At 46.8% G+C, this 20,711-nt stretch overlaps 1 protein-coding gene across 1 annotated transcript; it reads right to left on the minus strand.

The window, feature by feature from the left end:
* Positions 1 to 1,186: 1,186 nt before the first annotated feature.
* DYRK2 (dual specificity tyrosine phosphorylation regulated kinase 2) lies at positions 1,187 to 14,997 on the minus strand. The gene is made up of 3 exons (XM_035002196.1): positions 14,547 to 14,997; positions 13,784 to 13,932; positions 1,187 to 6,753 (listed from the first exon to the last, which is right to left on the minus strand). The coding sequence occupies exons 1-3, from the start codon at positions 14,593 to 14,595 to the stop codon at positions 5,146 to 5,148; spliced, it is 1,806 nt and encodes a 601-aa protein (XP_034858087.1). The 5' UTR covers positions 14,596 to 14,997; the 3' UTR covers positions 1,187 to 5,145.
* Between the last annotated feature and the right edge of the window lie 5,714 nt (positions 14,998 to 20,711).

The raw sequence follows: 20,711 nt of genomic DNA on the forward strand, positions 1-20,711 counted from the left end.
GAAGGGAATTCTGAAGTTCCAGAAATAGTTATTTGTATAGGTGTTGATTCCAAAAGCAAAAAGATTACAGAAATTCAAACAGAATATAGTATTAATCAATTTAAGAAAGAGCTTTGAAGAGCTCTGATAAAAGAGAACAAGTGGAAGCTACAATCTGCTCTGAGTACATCAGATCTGGACATTCTATCTTAAATTTAACTTGCTGCGGTAGTATCTTTCAATTTTATACGTGATACACGTCTCTCACATTTTTTTTTTTTTCTAAATATATTGGTTTCTTGGTTAGCTTGTCAGTTGGTATTCTTTCACTGGGTAAGAACTCTGATTAGCAAAAGAAGCAGTCATGGGAGATTGTGGCGTAGGATATGGTAAGACCAAGTCTGGGCTGGGGAACACCTACAGTATTCCCTTGTTTTAAGCAAATCCCACTTCTGCTGCAGGAAGCCACACTAAGTAGTTTTTCTGCTGTTGGTGGCAGGAGGGGTGTAAATAAAAATGTGAGGTAGTTCTTTCCACAAGAGGGAAATATTTGTCTACATAACCTCCCTGCAATGTCTGACAAATTACTAGAGCATCTGCTTGCTGTCATCTGTAAGCAAACTCTTCACTTGGTATTAACTGAACTTGATAAATCATGAGCTAAGTGCAGTTTACAGGCCCTATTTTCTGGTCCAGCCATGGCAGAAAGAGACACGAAAACCCCAAAAAACATGAACCACAGAGACCACCAAGTACAAGAACTGCAAAGGCATAAGCATTAAGAAGCATATGGGGGAGGTGGTGAGAGCACATATGGATCATTTGCCAGAACCTGGGCACAGAAAAGAATAGACTGGTGGGGAATAATTTAGACTCTGCTCCCACAGCTTCTCACCTTGAAGGTTAAAAAAAAGAAAGATTTGACATTCCAGCAGGATATAGAACATGGCCGCAGAGTCCGTATAAAGGACAAGTAACAGAAATATTACAGGGTAAGGAATAGGGTATCCTGAGAAAAGCAGGAGGTGCCTACTAAAACGTTAGTCTTTCTTACTTGGAACCTGCACATTTATACTGAGCTAATAAAAATAAATAAATAAATTGTAGCTGACAATGTTTGCCTTCTAAACTCTCTCCAGGCTACCAGACCAGGAATATCACCAGAAGGAGATCAGGAGTTAAATTATAGTTAGAAAAGGGGAGAAAATTAAGGTAGGACATTAAATTTTTATTCTGAAATTATCTCTGGCCACGACAATAAAATGTAACAAATATTCACTGAACAGTCTTACTCCTGTCTTCAGCTGTACAATACATACAGTATCATAGAACTGGCCACTAGGATTAAAATCCACCAGAACATATTTCATGTTAAGTGGCGACAGCAGCATCTCACAGAAATGTTTACATACATATATACACAGTCCACATTCAACCATTTTCACATATTTTCAGTACACACAGTTGCAGCATATTACAGTCACGTGTCTAAGTTGTTGCTCGATAAAAACCCAAGCCACTGCCTAGACATAACTGTAGCAGTTGAGCTGAGTATAATTACAATTAATTTTATATATGTCCATAGCAGAGAGATGTACAAGCCCCTAAGAAATAGAGTTGACAAATACTTTTTTTTTAAATGCTACCACAGCATTATGTTGGGCGATATTAAAACCTTTACCAACCAAATCAGTTTTTTTTTTTTTTAAAGTCTTCTGCTTACCAGAAATATTCTTGATGAAAAAAATTACAAAAATGAATGCTCTCTTTAAAATAATTCACACCTTTAAGATTCCAATATGGCCCAATGCTACTGATGCCTGCAGTGTTGCCTAACCTCCTGATGGAGTCCTTGAACACGACTCCCAACCACGCATTGAGTTTAAAAGTGGCTTAAGTGCCTTGCACCCAAATTGTAAAAATCCCTGGCCATCCGTACTAGAGCCAGGCACATAGAAAAGGAATGCACTTTGGTTCATACCAAATGCCCTGGGATTAATCACACTATAAAATTAAATGGTTTGAGGTAAATTTTTACAAATACAGTTGATTTTTGTCTAGTGTTAGCATAACAAAAAAATATCATTTAAAAAATCAGTCTGATGTTAAAAGATACAACAAAGACCATCTTTAACCCCTTAAACATAGGCATTTCCCGTGTAACTAACCGGTGGTTACCTTTCTCACTGCCTGATGATGAGTCACGCCTTATGGTTTCTATTAAGGCCTGTAAGTAACTAGATATTTAAGACAGATATATCTCTGCAGAGGTGGGTTCCATCCTCACCACCTGGTATTCAAGAGTTAAAGAGGCCAAAAAATGCATGCCCTACAACATGGCATTCGGAACAAAAGGCACATTGTTAACACTAAGGGCACAACTTCTCCTCTACGGTTGATCTGCACTGTCCAGCATCACCGTGCTGTTCCACTGTAGTACAAGGCCCTGACGTGGTCATGCGCACTGTGGAGGTACGAGGAACGGAGATGAGACTGCAACCAAAGACAAGACACCGTGCTAGTCTGAAATCTGAAAACAGCTCAGACATCCCTAGACAATGGTAACCTGTGAGACCAAGGACTGTTTCCAAGCCAACTCCGAGTAGCCTATTAGAGCCCTTCATTTAAGATCACAGAGACGCAACATTTTTTTTTTTTCTTTTTTGGACATCGTAATTAAGCTAGAATTTTTTTCAAAGCAGCCCTGTCACTAAACACTGAACATGGTGGCTCTTGTGAATGAAGTAAATTTCACTGTATTTGGGGTGTGGGGGTGCATAGTGCTGCACTTATAGTTTGGCTTAAAAGTTTCCGGTTACATTTGTGAATATAGTCACAAATGCACTATTGGCATCTTCAGAACCAGTTTTATGTGGTGGGGTAAAGACAAGCAGTATTAGTCCATCTACAAATTTTCACATGTACTTTAAAGGGATGTTTCTTCTATTAATGGCAGGCTCAGGTTCATGTAAACCTAAATGTGAAGATGAGGATGGGTATGGAAGAGGAGTCTTGCAAGGGAAAAACAGCCTTTATGTTTTTATTTTACTGACCTCAGGAAGCGAACCATCATTCAGAGGCTTATGGTTTTACAAAGCCCACCATACCAAGTCTTACACTTGTTATGCCTTTAAGCCAGAATTTCAATAATAAATACACAATCTTTAAATTCTATAAGCCACTGATTGGGGGTATTGTCACATATGAGCATCCTTTAAAAAGCAACTTACGACCATATTATTGCACTTCCACAGATGACACAGAAATGTATACGATATGCTAAAGAATTTGACTAGGGGAAAGAAGCTCTCATTTCTAAATACAGAAGTACAAATTAAATTATCAATGACACCCTTAAACAGTAAAGCAAATAACAACATCACTATCTTATTAATAAGCTAAACGTATTACTGCGTTTTTTGGCAAATATCTGTAATATTTCCTGAGCGTTTTTCTCCATCAACAACTGACAAAGCCTCAAGTTAAGTGTTTTGTTCCAAAAACTAATTTTTTTCTTTTTTTTCCTTTCTAAGTAAGAGAAACTGTAGGACTAATATTTAAAGAACTTAACCGGAAACTTTCTTGGCCTCGCCGGGGACCATGCTTTAAGTACTTGTAAATCAATTTACAGGCAATACAATAATATCTGTGCATATAAAAGAGTATTTATCCTAATTTATACTACCCAAAACCTATTACCCAAACAGGCAAAAATCTTTCTATATTAAATTGCACATACTAAAAAATTTCTTCCACGTGCCTTGAAATTGATAAATACCACTGCTCATACATTAGTGATAAAATACTGAATTTTTCACTTTGAAAATAATTATTATTCGGAGACGAAAATATTCTTTTACCTAACTCTCAGTTACTTTCCCAGGTAAAGTGTCATTCCCACAAAAACAATCAGTGCAATCCAAAAGGAAGACAGAGGAATGCAATTTGTGATTTTTCTAATGATGCAAATAAGTCAAACCATTTAACTGGAGATTGAGCTTCTCCTCCTTTAAATTTGTTGTTAAAATTGGACTCATTGAACAGTCACAATGCCTTCTGTTCAGCAAGAGGATTTTCAACCTTCTTTCTTTTTAAAGAAAGAGTTGATGCTTTCCCAGGCTAAGAGAACCTTACAGTGGCACCTGAAAAGTGTGAACTCACTCTAATTTGCTAAACCTTCTCTGGAGAGAACTATGGAAATCCCCACCTTAAGTAGCTAGGCTGCTGTTCTTTTTTTAAACTGGGGTATGAAACAATGGTCATAATCACAGCTGAAATGTCTCTCTTCTGTATTAACAGTCTGGGATATATATTTGAAGGAAGGGAAAAAAAAAAACCCTGAATGCAAGCAACAGATGTGTGGTAAAAGAGGAACAGAGAGGAGGAAAGCAAAGAGGAGGAACAGTTCATGGAATACATTTCTATATTTAGGTGCAAAACCAAGTCCATGATCTGAGGCTTCTTTACAAAACAGCTTGCTGATCATATTAGAGAATTTGAAGGAACACACACGTTTCCATTTATCCACCCAGGTGTGCTTGGGCAGCTTTTAGAAAGTCAGAATGCCAAGCGGGCATTTAAAACCTTGGGAAGGTCGTGTCTGTTTGACCACTGGTTTAGGGGAAAAAAAATCTCTTAAGGTGCAGTTCTTCTTAGAGTATCATTGTCGTCCTGACCCTTCTCCCACCCTCACTACCACCCACGTGACTTATGGGAAATGGAGGCGGGACCTGCTACACCTGTGCGTGAAACCTGGAGCATGGAGGGAGGAGGGGGCCCTGCGGGGGCAGTCACCTCGGGGAGAATATACTATGAACCACAGAAACAGTGAATGTCTTTGACACCAATCTGTAAATGCGCAGCAGTCACGAAGTAATCAATGGCCTGCCACTGATGTTTATTACTCTGCCACACTAGATAACAGTAAGGCTCATCATACTTTTAGAACACAAAGACAGTTTCAGGAAGTATAAAAACTTAAAGCGTTGTCCCCATGTATTTTATAAAAACAAAATGAACAACTTTCTTACATTAAAATAAGTGCTGCAAAGATACAAATGAGTTGAGTTATTGAGCAAATAAAAACAGGTCTGAGCGACTCCTTTTCAACGCGGTAAGGCTCAGCAGTGTCGTATCTTTCAGATTCCCAGCATCAGGGGACTCGGCTCAGCTAACGAGTTTTGGCAACACTGTCCTCTGCTGAATATTCCCATTGGCATCCGTCATCTGTGCCAAATTGGTCCTCAGTTTGGAAGCTGAGCTGGAAGGTGGAGGTAACTTGGAGATGGATGTGATAGCACCAGCGCTCTCGGTTATCCTCTTCGCGGACGTCTTCTCCCCCGTTGGAGGCTTCGGCAGCCGCCTCCTCAGCCAGGGATGCCGTAAGGCCTGGCCAGGGGTCATGCGAACCGCAGGATCCCATTCTAAACACTGTTTTAAGAAGTCCAGGAAAAGGGGATCGTCACACCCCTTCAGTGCGTTCCCCCACTCCCTGCTCTCGGGTGGGCCCCTCAGTTTCCCCCGCCGGGAACGGCCTCCGTTGAGAACCACAGAGCCGTCTGACAGAGTCGTGACCGTGCAGTAACGGGGATAACCCTTGGAGCTCACAAAATTTTTGGCTCGTTTGGATGCATCCAGCAGTTTCTGGGAGGGCATGCCCAAGAGTTCAATCATACAAGCCAGCTGGTCCCCTTCATCTTCCCCAGGCAAGAGGGGGTAACCAGTCAGGAGCTCTGCTAAAATGCAGCCCAGGCTCCACATGTCGATGGGCATGCCGTATCTGGCGCCAAGGATCACTTCCGGAGCCCGGTAAAAACGGGACTGAATGTATGTGTAGACACGCTGATGCTCGTAACAACTGGAGCCGAAATCGATCACTTTAATACCGCTTCTACCCTGCTGCTTTAATAGAATGTTCTCGGGCTTAAGGTCACAGTGAATGATTCTGTTCTTGTGCAAAGCATCCAAGCACTGCAGAATCGAGTGGGCAAACTTGCGAACCAAAGGCAGGCTGAAGCCCTGGAACTTATTCTTCTTGATGAGCTCGTACAGGTTCATGCTCAGCAGCTCGAACGTCATGCAGATGTGATTCCGAAAGGTGAAGTTCTCCAGCATGTGGATGACGTTCATGGTGTTGTCCTTGTCCTGCTTCCGCAGGTGCTCCAGGATTCGGATCTCCTCCGCCGCCTGCCGGTGGAACCGCTTCTCATTCCGCACCATCTTCAGGGCCACGTGCTGGTGGACTTTGTGGTCGTAGGCCTTGACCACCTGCCCAAAGCTTCCCTTCCCGATGACCTTGAGGACCTCGTACCTGTAAGCCACGTGATCGTGGGGCACCTGCACGTAGGATCCCTGGTCGTCGTCATAGCCCCCATTGTTGGGCCCGCCCGTCATGCCCTGGCGCTTCTTTGCATTTGGACCCAAGAAATAGATTTCGGGGTAGCTGAAAATCTCATGGTGCTCGAAGGTGGTTAGTTTTTGCACGTATTGCTTCATTGCTTGTTCAGGGGTCAGGGGGGTGGCTTTCGCCTTCCCCAGGCCTTCCATAGATTTCAGAGACGTGGAGCTGCCCTGCCGTCTGTGGATGCTCTCCAGCTGCCGCTCGGGCACCACCGGCAAGCCCGCCTTCCCCACCGTGGTGAGCCCATTGGGTTGTGTCGTAAGCACTGTCCGCTTGTTACTGTTATCCTCGAACAGCTGCTGAACCTGGATCTGTCCGTGGCCGTGGCTGCCGACGTGTAAGTGATCATTCATTGTGTGCTTACTGCCGCCAATCTGGAAGGCAGAAAGCAACCGTGAGTAGGATGCAAGAGGTCAGTCTGTTCACACGGGGTATTTTCCAAGTCAGCCCCCAGCCCACCTTTACAAAATCCGATCTGTCTGAATGTACCGGCAGTCAGTTGCACTACATGGAAAGAGCTGTACGCCCGGGAGGGGCCTCATGAGAACCCAGACGGGGAGAGTGGATAGGCTGCTGACAGCCTTTGAGAAAACAAAGGGAAAAGACAAGCGGACTTGGCAAGGCTACGAAACTTGGGATCCTGAAAAACAAGGACCCCAGGAGTGCTACACCTGACAGACCAGCAGCTTGCTGCACATATCCAGGCTCTTGGGAGCAGGTTCCCTGTGGAGGCCGAGAGCGTCTGTTTTGTTCACTGGCCTCTCCCTAACATTCAGCACAGGGTCTGGCACCCCCCAGGCGTTCCCCTCAGCCCAAACCTAATATAAAACGAAACAGGACACAGAGAAAGCGCGAGCATGGAGTCTCTGCGCTGGCTCTACCCCCTCCAGATCATAACCCCTTTCACACTTCACTGAGTAGCTTCCTCGTTACCAGGAGGGCAGGGACCACGTCTGTCCTGTCCACTACTCTCTCAAAGTTTAGCTAGCTCTGTTGCAAAAACACTAGCATCTTCATTCTCAGTCTTCTCTACCACTTGGAAAACTGACTACACCTAGGAAAACGTATGAACCACTGGCAAATAAAAAATGTGCACTTTTAGGCTTGAGAGATTCCCATGTAGATATGCACTGTAGCATCCTGTAAACCCCTAATCTATTTTTAAAAACGTCTGGGCTTCATTGACTCTGATGACCATTTAAGGCCATTTAGCGCAACAAACCAACCACCACACAGTCTGGGGCCTTCCTTTGGTCAATGGCTCAGCTCTCTTCACAGTGTATTTCCGTGGGCTGCTGGGATACTCAGCTTTCCAACAAGGACTACAGAGTAGCGACTTCTATTTCAGGCACACAGGCCATCCCTGAACACTGCCGTCTAAACAAAGCTGACCGTGCAAGCCAAGGGGCCCCCAGCCTTCTACTGAGAAACTGCTTGGGATTTCTTTCAAGTATTATTATTGCAAAGACGTGAGGGAGGGCAGAGCACTAGCAGCTAGGATCTCCTCTCAGTTAGGAGTTCTCGCCGGCCTCAGGCAACCACCCACAAGTCTTAATGCATCCTGCTTGGTGATTTCTATATAAAATCTTAACCATCAGTTCCTCATTCACAACCCAGCTCATTCACTCAACCAGTACGATGGGCTAAGTTCTCTGCCCTGCAGGAGCTTATTACAACCAATTAGTGCAACGCTCTGCTGTAGTTTTTCTGTGAGATCTTTCTGAATCCTACCTTTCCGGCTTTATATACTACCCAAAGAGTAGAAGCAGTCTGTATATGTCACATGGCAAGTTAGGAAGTGGTTGGAACCACCTGGATACCAAAATGAAATTTCAAGTCCTTCTTAGTGGCAGACCAAGACCTTCATATTTTCTTTAACTGACATGTCACCTGCACAGCGATTATGTGAGGAGTGAGTTTTCTCCCTGCTTGCTTCTAAAACAAAGTAGAATATGGTACAGTCCCTGGGCCTGTCCAAAGTGTGATTTCATTGACTGAGGGATTTTACTTCTCAGACCAATTCTGTGAAGACTTCTAGTCAAACCCTTTTATTAAAGTCATAGATGATAGCTCATGCTAGGTGAACTTTTGTCAGGGTAGCTGGACAGGTTATTTTATCCCCATTCGATGCCAAAAGCAGAACGGTCCATAAAAATGAATCAGGAAGTCCATGAGTATATATAAAAGTAGTACTGGCTTGTCCAACTGCTTTTGTTCCCAGGCCCACACTCTGCACCCCTCCATCCCCACTGTGGTCTTTCAAGCGCCAGGAAATAAAAGGACCTGAAATTCAAAAGCTAGCTCTTCTAGAGAACCATTCTCTTCAGGGCGGGAAGGAGGGATTCAGAAGAAAAACCTACATTACCAGTGCACGTGCCACAAAAAGCCTGAGGCTTCACTAGGGACAAAATTAACCTTGGGGCTTCAGCAACTCCTAAAAAGATAGCAAAGCAAAACTTTCTGAGCATCAGAAATTCACTTCAGTTTTTGCAACAGCCATTTCATGTTGGGTACAATTAAAAATATAACCCACAAGTTTAGTGGCTAGCACCAGAGAGAGCTTGACAATTAACTGGTTCACCTCCTATCCCTCCAAACTCCTTCTCTGGGTCTTCTCAGCTGCCTCAACTATTTGTTCACCTACTCTTGGGTGGGTTTGGGGGTCCTCCAGGGTTCAAGCCTCAACTCTCCTGGCTTCTCAACTCCCATAATTCTCCCCGGTTGATCCTGACCACAGCCAGGGCTCCAGCAACACCCAAGGGCTGACGTCTGCCACCTCTAGCTGGGGCCTGCCCAATATACTCTCCTGAGCCCTGGCCCTTGTGTCCAACTACAGACCCATGGCCTTTCCCACAAGCAATTCAAACTGAACTCACGATTTTCCTACCCAAACCATTTCCTCCTCCCACACCCTCAATTTCCAATAAATAAAAAGGCTTCACCTCCACAGTCACTCAAGCTTTACATCTGGAAATCCTTCTCAGCATCTCCCTCACCTTCCGAGTCCCCATTAAGCCTGGTCGTCTCTCTCCATCCTACTCCCTCTCCATTGACTGGGCCTCACTGTCCACTCCTAACATGCTCCCTGGCTTCTCGGTCGAGAATTCCTCAAATCTCTTCTCTCCAAAGTACTTCTAGAGTTGTCACTGAAAACGGTCAATCTGACATTAACCTCACTTTTGCTCAAGGGCCTACAACTGTACTCCATTTCCACAGATAACACAAGAACTGATAGGCAAGGACACCAAGTTCTAAAATGTAGCACATAAATGACCTCAGTCCTTCCTTCCAATGTCATCTAGCACTGTTACAGTTCTGAGAGTAACAAAGCTGAGTTCCCCAAGACCTGTGGAGACACCATGCTCTTTCAAGCTCCTCTGCTTTTCGGTGAAGTCATGTTTCATAGTGGTTACGAGTCGTGGCATTTTCAGTTAGACACACAGGAAATGAATCCCAGCTCTATCACTTACTAAATGTGTGACCTTGGGCGATTTACTTAATCTCTCTGAACCTCAGTATGCTTGGCTGTAAAAAGAAGGCAACAGGGCTTTTCATTAGGGCTATTAGGATTAAATTAGGTAAAATGTATAAAGTGCTTCGTAAAGAAGAGCTATTATCATCATCCTTTCCAAAAGCTGCTTGGAATCTCCTTCCTAACCCCCCAGCCTCCAATGTCCAGTTCAACTCTCACCTCTTCTGTGAAACATCCCCTTTCCTTCCCTGTGCCTTTAGCCCATGGTTAGACCCGACAGACTGTTAAGGCCTATTTCATCTTACTGAAGTGTTTCTGACACCTGATGTACCCACCTGGCTGTGAGCAATTCAAGGGCGGGGTCACCTCTTATCTTTGTTAAGTCCCTATTAACATAAACCCAAACATACAGTAAGCACTCAGGTAGTATCTATTGAACGGAAGAACACATGTTAATAAACCCTTGCTAACTGATACCTCTCCGAGTTCTATTTGGGAACTACCTTTGTACCTTCATAAGAAAACATGAAGTTAATGTCCAGGGAATTGGGAATCGTCCCTGGGGATCCAAGTCACAAGATGTTAGGCGTGCAGTGCATCAGCAGAGACTTAAGGCAAATGACAGCTGGTTAAAAAGGACCCAGAGTAGATGCATCAACTAGACACCTAAAAGCCGTGGGTGGCATCTTAAAAACTCTCCAGATGTTATGGGCATTCAGTTGCAAGGCTGTAGTACGGAAGGCCTTTGATCTCAAACACTGCAGGACTCTGTAATCACGACAAAATTCAGAAGCACAATTAACTGATTATAAAAAAAGGGGGTGGAGGGAGCTCTAGAAGAGTCACACTTTTTCCAGAACACATATGCCAGGCCTACATAACGGTAAGGATATTAAAAACCTCTCACTCAGCCTCTTGAAGTCTCAGAACGTGGCTTATTCCTATTTGCCACAGCCTACCTAGCATGGCTGTCACATTTAAAAATATACACAGAATGAATGTAGTTGTTAGGTATGTACAATGTATGGGTTCAAACAGAAAGACCTACAAAAGCCTTCTCTGCCCATGAAATAGTTTAGTATGAAAAATTATGTAAGAACAATAGTCTATAACCAGTTTGGTAACTTTAATCTCTTCCAATAATAAAGTGGAAAATAGCAGATATTTCACTGTGCTAACATTTTTGAGCATTTTGAAACTTCCCTGAAGTCATCTTAGCAATGCTGTATAGTGTTATGGGAACAGAACTGAGTGCAAAAAGTTTGGATTTTAGCTGCTCCTCAAACACAGACAGCCTGTATGGCCCTAAGTGGAATTATCTACTTTTTCTTCTTCAAAATATTTCTATTTTTAAAAGGAGAATACTCATTCTTCTTTAATCCCAATTATTTTATAAAGGTAAAATGGTAACTGGAGACTGCTTTAAACATCAGAACAGTTATAGCAGTGATATAATACTAATATTTGGGAATTAAAAAAATAAGTATATTATTATCTCCCATACAACATCAAAAGAAAAAAAACCAGGAATCGAGACAGTTACTGGGTACACTTTTAGGACAAACAGAAAAAAACAAAATGACTAAGTATACAATAATATATCCATGGAGATAGGGAACAAAAGGGCAATGGACTAAATAAATTCCAAAGTTCATAATCTTTATAATCACATATTTACTCATCTACTATTTCATTTACAAGGGAAAATATGGGCAAGCTCCTGTGACAAGATCATTTTCCTCTCCTCAATAGCCCCCCCCCTTATTCTAAAACAGCTCTTCTTAAATATAAGTGCTGTGGAATTAAAAAAAAAAAAACACAAAAACCTTATAAACACCTGAAAGACATATGAGAGTATGGATCTGCAAAGGTTCCTGCATTTATTACGAAATGAACAAACTTCCTAGGATTAGCAGTGTCAAACTAGATGTTGAAGCTAGCTCAGGAGGGCCTGGGCTTTTAGCTCCAGCCTTGATATGAATTGGCTGGGGAATCTTAACCAAACCAGTCAACCCGTCTGACTATTTCCTCATCTGTAAAATGAAAGAGTAGAACCAGACAAATGCTGTGGTCTTTTCAAACTCTCTTGTTCTAGGAAATCTGCAATGTTGTACAAATAAAACCAAAACTAAACCACAATCAAAACCTAACTTCACACTTCCCAAACCAAGTCTCTAATGACCAAATAGCATACTGGAATTTTAACTATAATATACCACAACAAAATACAAGCATCCATTCCTGGGGGTCCTGAGAAGGACCCTCACATCTTTTCATTTCTGGTCCACTGCAGGCTGTTCCTCCAGTGGGCACCTTCGGTTTTTTCTAATCTCGTTAGGTACGTCTATTGGAAAAAGGCTCTGATCTAGTAAGGCCCAGTCTTGGGAATCCAGATGCAAACCAAGTACTTTCTTTCCCAGGTCACACCAAGTCATGTGATTGCATCCACACGTGGAAAAAAGTCGATGTGCTATTTTCCAAATTGTCAGAGGATTCCAAACCAAACAAACAAATAAACCGAAACCCCTAAAGCCAACGGCAATTCCTCAACTAAAACGTCGCTATGACAGGAACATTCAACCATAATATAAAGAATCAACCAGCCTAACAGATTCTCTTCCACCATCAACAGTGCAACAGAGATCAGTTAACTTCTGTGTGGTGAATTCCTAGCCCTTAGTCACATGTGGGGGGGTGGGGGGGGGGGGGGGGGGGGGAGAGAGAGAGAGAGAGAAGGGAGGGAGAGAGAGAGAATGACTACCTAACAACAAAACGGTTCTCCTGTAAACTTGTGCACATCCGTCCAGGTCCAAGGGGGGGATACCCCACTGCAGCTATCCTCTCACAAATTCTCCAATAAAGGAATTTCCCCACAACACCTGACCCTCAGAGCTGCTTCTCTGTAGACCAGAAATGGCCTTTTCTACAAGAATTCAACTTTCACTAGGCAAATGAAGCCATACTCCTCGCAAGCATCCCTCACGCAGAACCACCTTAGGCCGTTCTTCTGGAGGATCCAACTGGAAATAGGACCTGGGAAACCACCACCTCCTCCAAAAGTGCACACCTCCTCTAAGCAGTCACCTTCCAAGGGCGATCTCTGGGAGCTGAGAAAAGGCACATGCTGCAGTCAAATCCAGCTTGCCAATCTGCAGCCACCAGTCCCACGATGGGCTCTCCCCTCCCTCTCCACCCACTGAGGGACAGCAGCACCTGCCAGGTGCCCTGCCCTTCTCACTTCCAAAGCAAAGGCGCCTCTTTCCTTTTGAATAATAAGCAAATGCAGAATCCTATAGGGGTGGCTTGTTGTTTTGACTGCTGCTGTGGCTCTTATTTTTGTTAATGTTAATTACAATTTCTGCTGTGCTCAAACCTGTAGCACTCATAAAACATGCTTCCACACGCGGGGGACAATTGGCGGTGCTCCCTGCTGGCTGGAGCCAGGCCTGAGAGGCTCTTTGGGGGATCGATTTTCCGGGCAGGACGGCCTGACTGTCCCCTAACACATATCTGTTCTATAAATACCCAGTACCCAACGTGGTGGTGGTGGTTGGGGGGGGGGGGGGGGGGGTTTGCTGAGGGATGTTTATCCGGTCAGGGAAAGGAGCTCTGGGAAGCAAGGACGGAAAAAAAGAGGGAAAAAAGAAGGAAAGCAGCAAGGAGGAAGTTCCGAGGAAGAGGAGCGCAGGGGTGGGCGGGCTCCGGAGGGGAAGTGAGGGGCCCACGCCACGAATCTTCCTTTGTGGCTGCAGCTTTGGGCTCGCCCAAGTTGCATAGGGTGGCGTCCAAGAGGGGCCACTAGCCAGGGGCGTGGAGACACTGGCACTTCGACCTCTCCGCTCCCGGCGTCAGAACCCCACCGTCCGGGTTATTTATGCCCCGAGCCCCTCCCGCACCCCTTCCCCCCGGCCTCCCGCGGGGCTGGGTCTCACCGTGTGGGCTGCGGCGGCAGCGTTGCTGGCCCGGAGAGGCGGCAGGCCGATCGGGGAGGGCGGGCCGGTCCCCACTCCGCTCCGGGGAGCCCCCGCACCGAGCCCCGGGGAAGCCTGAAGCTGACGAACGGCGCTGTCCCCTCCTCGGCCTGGGAGCCACGCGCGGGAGGAGACAAAAGAGGGTCAGGGGAGAGAAAGTCACCCAGACCCCGTCGCCCCGCCCCACCCCTCTGGGTAGCGAACCCCGCTCTCCCCGGGAGAGAGGCCGGACGGTAAAAACAGGCGTCCGGGGGAGTAAAAGGGCGCCCGGACCCCGGATCCCAGGCGCGCAGCCCCGGGCGGGGCTCCGGCAGCTGCAAAGTTAAGTCCGGCGCCGGCGCGCGAGTTCGCGACCCCGCGGCTGAGCCGGGCTGGGCGGCCCACGTCGCAAGCGGCCACAGGCCGAGAAGAGGATTGGACTGCCGACAAGGGCGCGATGGCCTCGCCAAACCCGGGCGGGGGTGGGGGGTGGGGAAGAGGCCCGGGACGGCCCCCGCCGGCCGGGCCGGAGGGCTCCGCTCGGCGGAGCCCGGGGGCCGGCGTGCAACAATGAGCGGAGCCGAGGCGAGGGCGCGCCGTCCGCTCGGGGGCCCCAGCCGCGGCGCAGACTTTGTTCGAGGTCCCGCAGGCAGCGGGCGCCCGCGCCACGAGGGCTGGACCCGGGCGGCGCGGGGGCCGGCGGGGGCGGGCGCCCGGGGCGGCGCGGCGGCCCGGCCCTCCTTACCGGTCGGGTAGGCGGCGGGAGCGGCGGCCGAAGGTTTCCTGGTTAACATGGCCGCTGGAGAAGAAAATGCATTTCAGGGCTGCTGTCTCCGCCGCCGCCGCCCCCGCCCGTCCTGCTGCTACTTCTCCCGACCGCCGCCGCCTCCCGGTCGCCCCTCTCGCGGGTCTCCGGCGCCTCCTCGCCGCCTCGCGTCAGCTACAGCCAGACACACACAGTCCGCTGCATCCCCGCGGCCCGGGCCCGCCGCCGCGAGTCCCCCGCTCTCCTCCTCGCCGCCGCCGCCGCCGTCCTCCTCTTCCTCGGGCGGCTGCAGCACCCCCCGGCCCGTGCACATGCCTCGCCCTCCCCTGCGCGCCGCTGGCCTCCCCGAGTCCCTCACATAGGGCGCGGGGGAGCGGGCTGCGCCGCCAGGACCGACTCGCTCGGGAGCCTCCTCCCGGGCTCGCGCGTGCGCGCCCCCGCGCACACTCGCACTGGCGCCCGCGCGCGGCGCGGCCCGGGAAGGCAGCTCCGCCCCCGCTCCCCTCCGCCGCGGGTGCAGGCCCCGCCCTCGGACTCCCCAACCCCCACCCCCCAGCCTAGCCACACGCGCTCGCGTACACCCCACCCCCACCCCGGCCACCCTCCGGAGTCCCTACCCCACCCAGTCATCTGCATAGCCACCCCTCCACTCCCCGGAAAAGTCGGCAGTCTCCGCTCGGCCTCCGCCTCCCCCTCCGGCCATCTGCACCGCTCCCCTCGGCTCCCCTACTAACGACCTTTTCCCCTCCCCGGCCTCCGGCCCCTGCAGCACCCCTCCTTTCTCCCTCCAGCGCAACCTACCACTGCTTCCCTCCACCGAAATCGCTGCAGAGACCCCTCCCCTTCCACGAGGGCCCCCAAACACATGCATTTTCAGCTTTCTGAACCCAATGGCTGCTCACAGACAATACTCTCCCCCGTCTCTGGTCCCAGGGGCTTAACCGGACCCTCTCCCCAGTCTATCATGTCAATAACTTAGTCGTGCGAGGGTCACCTCGGTAAGTCAGGCCCGAAAGAGGGCCGCAGCTTAGCTTGGTGAACCCCGAGCGTGGGCGAAGGAGGGGGCTGCCCTCCCACCTCCACCTCCACCATACACACCCTCCCCAATTTACTGACACCAAGTGACCGCTTTCCAGTCTCTAGGACAGGGGAGGCTGAGAGGCGCTTGTGGATGGCTGCTGAGGACGCAGTGGGCTGTGGGTTGCTAGGCAAAAATAAACATCGGAGACACCTCCCAGTGCCTTACAACTCAGAGCCTTTCTCCTGCGCGGCCGCTGGGAGAGACACACCTTCCTTTCAGCTCTCCGCGGTCCGGGAGAGACACCTTTAATTCTTCTCATTCCCAGAGACAAGTGTCTCTCCCCTTCCCTTCTGAGACACGTGGAGAACTTCCCTGCCCTCTCAACTTGCCATCTACAGCCTCTCTTTCCCTTGCAGACTGAAAAACTGCTTGTCCATCTCACACCTGCGTCCTGTCGTGTGTGGAACATCCTTTGTACAAAGGTCACAGGTTTTGTCACTTCAACAGTTAGGAAGGAGGAAAAGCCAGGCGATCACGGACTACGGGCCCCGAAAGCTATTCGCGGCACTTCTTTCCGGAGAAGTGCCCAGTTTCTGAAGTTCTGGGGGACCTGGGTCCCTTGTGCTCCGCCTCGCGTATCTGCCGGGCCTCTGGCTGGACCAAGTTTGCAGGCCTGAACTAGAGCAGACGCAGATCACCAGGGGGCCACCTCCTGCGGAGCCCCATCGCCCCTACTGTCTGCAAATTGTCATAGCAATCTCCCAGAGCCGGCACCCTCAGCGTTCTACAAATGAAACGGAGAGTCTCAAAGATAGACTGTGACCCTCTCAGTCTCCAGGGACCCTACAGAGGCATTAAAGGTAGTGTGCATTGGCAGAGGAGACAAGTAGCAAAGAGTAGAATTTTGCCTAGTGGTATGTCCCTCCAAAAAACCCCTTTCTTCTGGTGACTTCTAATCAAGTAGAACCACAGTGAAATGATCAATCCGATAATACGCCTCTAGAACAATAATAACCTGATCTGGCCCCAGCAAGAAATAGTCCCCTTGCCTGCCATCCCATTCAAATTCACTTGGGGAAACATCTAGTGTTCAGCACGAACTAAAAGAAAGAGGCTACTTAGTAGCAGAAGTGAAGCCAGAACCCATTCCCTGGCTCCCAGTCTAATTTCACTATGCTTTCTATTATATCACCCTGGATTGTTAAGAAACTCACAACTCTTTCCTTTTCAAAATAATTATTTTCATACCATATTCCTTTTTTTAAATGAGTACTCTGTATAACTGCTATTCAAATAAAAAATTTGAAGCCAAAAATTCAATTTTAATATAACCTGACACCCCTTTTCACTTAAATCATTCTTGCAATACTTCAGTGGAAACTAAATATGGCACTGCTTTTTAATGAATAAGGGAAATGCTAACTACTGGAAGTCATGGTTTGTAAAATCCAAGTTAGTAATATTAATCAACACATTAAACACGAGGAAAAGGAGCACTGGCTTTTTTTTTTTTAATAGAAGGACACAAAGAATCAATAACTTTAATCAAAGAAAGAAAAAGATACATGTTTGGGGAACTTTTCCTAGTATGGATTTATGACATGGCAAGTATAATTTCAGTTTTGTATTTTTTTGTTGTTTTGTCTCAAGGAAAATTTGCTATTGGTCTAATCTTTGGCTATTTTATTTATAAATGGCATGCCTTTCAAAATTATATTCTTAATTTAGCTCAAAATTAGCATTTACGATTTCTTGGGTTCCTCTCATATTGATGACTTCAGCCTGAATTAAGGTCAAATACTTGTACAAATGCACTCCTTGAGCTTTCAAGGAGAATGAACTGGGTAAATGCTAGGAGTTACTACCTTCAATCTTTATTAATTTAATGTATCATTATTAATTATACTGGATAGTTATCTCTTTATAAAACTCTTTCCCAAATATTATCATGTTTAGTCTTTACAACTCACGACCTGACCAGAGTTGTATTGTTGCTAATAGTAACCTGATCAGGGAGCTCCAGTCTGTTAGTGAGTGTCTGCTCTCTGATTCTTGCCTGTTGGAAAAACCCCATCTGTTTTGTATGTTTATAAAATCCAGACTCAAATAACAAATAGGCAGGCAGGATGTGGCCGGATTAGAGAGAAGGAAACTTTGGAGAACTCAGAATGGAGCCTTGTGGAAGAAGTCGAGTTTTCACCGGGAAAAGTAGTGATCATAGAGAAATTGGAAATGAACAAGAAAATTGCTGGTTTCAAAACACATTGACTCCTTTAATCCTTTTATCCCAGAAACATTTACAAAGAATTTAGTATGTGCAAGGCCTCCAGGATATGATGAGTCATCAGACGTGGTGGGCTAGGCTTCAGTCTGCAAATCTATTAGGACCTCATTCTTTTATCCAATTAAGCAATACACAGTAAGCAGTTAACATATTTTTGACACTGTTAGTACTGGGGCTACACAGTTAAGTAAACAATCTCTGGCTCTGGGCATCGTTATTAAGAAGCTCAGAGTCCAGGAGAGGAGACCAGACATTGAATGATGTGATGGGGCCAAAATTGAGGCCGGTGGGAGATCCAATGGGGGCGTGCAGAGGGAATGATGAGCTCTACCTGAGCGGTGACTGGCATCAAAGAGGCCATGCTTCGGTGAAGGTTTTCAAGATGCTTGGGAGTTTGCCAGTCAGACAAGCCAGGCCAGGATATTCTAGGGTACTGGATGAGAAGCCAAAGTTACATGTGGATTTTCAACTGCACAGGGCTGTTTGCCCCTAATCCTCTCATTGTTCAAGGGTAAACTGTATGTAATAAATAAATATATATATAAATATATATATTCAATATCGACCTCTATATATCACTCTATATAACCTATTATATATATAAAACCCGTTATACATTATGTATACATATATAAAATCCATTATACATATATATACATGTATATGAAATCAACGATCAAGTTCCTGCCATGTGTCAGGCATTGGCTCTCGGTATTCGGAACCAAGCAGATAAAGTCCTTGCTCCGTAGATCTTGTATTCTAGTGCAAGGAAATGACAAATAGTGAGCAATACGTATACTACATGTCAGGTGGCAATGAGCACTATATGGAAAATGAAGTGAGGTAAGAGAGCAGGGAGAAATGGGAGAGATGGGCGATAGTACTCTTTTACTTAGGGTCATCAATGAGGGCCTCCCTAATAAGGTAACGGCCTTTTAGCAGGTGGAAATCTCCAGGCGGAGGGCCTGGCAGATGCAAAGGCCCTGCAGTGGAAACATATTGGAAGGGCAGTAAGAGGGCAGGAAGTGGGCCAAAGGGAAAGAGATAGCTAGGATCTGGGTCACAGTAAGGAATTTGGATTTTACTTTGATTGACTTGGGAAACCAAGACTTCCGTGCTCGGAAAGATACCGAACTTAGAGTGGGAAGTTACTATTTCGTTATTTACTTACTTATTTTACAATCTTCAATGTGTATGAAGTTTCACACCTGTTCTAATTCACATCCTACTAGGCACCGTGGAAGGTAAAAACCAAACACACACTATTTTCAAGGAACTTTCAGTCTAGCTTGGGAGAAAACTCATATTCTAGGAAACATTTCAGCCGCACAGTGAAGAGCACGTGCTTTATATTTTCCTGTTTCTCCCCCAGACCCACGTTTCCACCCCACTCTCTGCCATAGGAGGCCGTACAGGAGGCATCCATGGGCTCCCTTGACCATGAGCTTCTAGTCGGGTTTAACCATCAGAAGTTCCTGGCAAGAGCCCCGAGGGCTTGAGGAGAATGAAGTCAGGCTGCTTATCTCCCTGGCTCGCCACAGGTTGGCTAAGACCTTTGACTAAAGCCCTCAGCTCATGTCAGGCAGCCCTTTCCTACAGCTAGAGCTACTCCCTTGGAGTTCTGGACACTGTTCAGTCCCCTCACCCCTTTAAGCCCAGAGGCGGTCAGGGTTTCTTGCTGTGGCTAGCTCCAGGGGCTTGATTTTCCCTTGCTGACTTCCCTTTGCCCTAGTCATACTCATGTACACAGTCCTTTAATTGAACTCTTTGTGCCACGTTTTTTTCTGCCAGTTCCTGACTGATACAGAGGGCAATATATATAAGTCCCATCTAGTATAGGTTATGGAATCTAAATGCCATATAACTCTAGGGGGCTGGGAGAAGCTGTGCTCGGAGGAATCAGAGAGTGGGATTCCTGGCAAAGGCAGAATTTGATCTGGGCCTCAGAAAATGAGCAGACTTCTCTTAAGCAGAAGAAAAACTCTCCAGGCCAAGGGCACCATGCGAGTGAAGGCAGAGAAGTGGGAATGAGCTCTGTAGAAGAGCAGCAGTCCCTGGAATCGAGAGGGGGGCTGGGGAGGACCAGGGAACGGCTTGGTGAGGAGTGGAATGCGGCGCATCTGGGTCATTGATTGCAACGAAAGCCAGAGAGAGGAGTTTCCACTTGGTGTGGATAGAAGCGAAGGCCACTAGAGATTTCTGAGCAGTGAGTTGACCTGAGGAAAGTGCTTAGCAAGGAATGTGATCAATTTGGCTGCCTGTGTGTTAAAAAGATGAGTAGGGAGGGAGTAGAGACAGAAAAGACCAGTTTGGAAATGGCTTCCAGAAGTAGCTGAGGGTGGTGGCACAGGGAAGCAGGGCAGATACTGATTATTTGGATGCTCTTTCTAGAGCCCAAGAGAGGGGCCTTTGAAGTAAGGAGAGGCCAGGAGTAATGGAAGCACCAGACGTTTTCCTTGCTACCTTTGGGTCTCAGAAGCATACAGAATTCTTATCAAGGCGTTTTGCAATAAAGCTTATTAAAATGATCAGCTAAAGTGAGACATAATTATGAGATAACAAGACAGGGAAACGGGGACTCCAGAAAGATTCCCCCATCACACCTCTTCCCAGTGGTCCATAGACAGAATTTATCAATCATGCAGGGAGGATGAGTTCTCATAAATTAGGAACAAACAGTGTGTTCCAGAGCCCAGTTGTATTGGCCAGCGTCTCATCTATCGTGAGGATTGATGCACTGAATTCTGACTGATGCTGGCTGTTTAAACTCAGACTAAGGGGTACATGTCATTCAAAGAAAATGCAAAAATTGGAAGACACCCCCATCTTCCCTTCATTA

This window comes from Mirounga leonina, unplaced genomic scaffold (genome assembly GCF_011800145.1).
Source record: "Mirounga leonina isolate KUSES-001 unplaced genomic scaffold, KU_Mleo_1.0 Mir_126, whole genome shotgun sequence".
Taxonomy (NCBI): Eukaryota; Metazoa; Chordata; class Mammalia; order Carnivora; family Phocidae; genus Mirounga; species Mirounga leonina.

Coding starts and splice junctions, on each gene's coding strand:
- DYRK2 (XM_035002196.1), bottom strand. CDS start 14,595: ATGTTAACCAGGAAACCTTCGGCCGCCGCTCCCGCCGCCTACCCGACC. Junction 13,933..14,546: donor TCCCGCCGCCTACCCGACCG/GTAAGGAGGGCC, acceptor CGTGGCTCCCAG/GCCGAGGAGGGGACAGCGCC. Junction 6,754..13,783: donor CTGCCGCCGCAGCCCACACG/GTGAGACCCAGC, acceptor TCTGCCTTCCAG/ATTGGCGGCAGTAAGCACAC.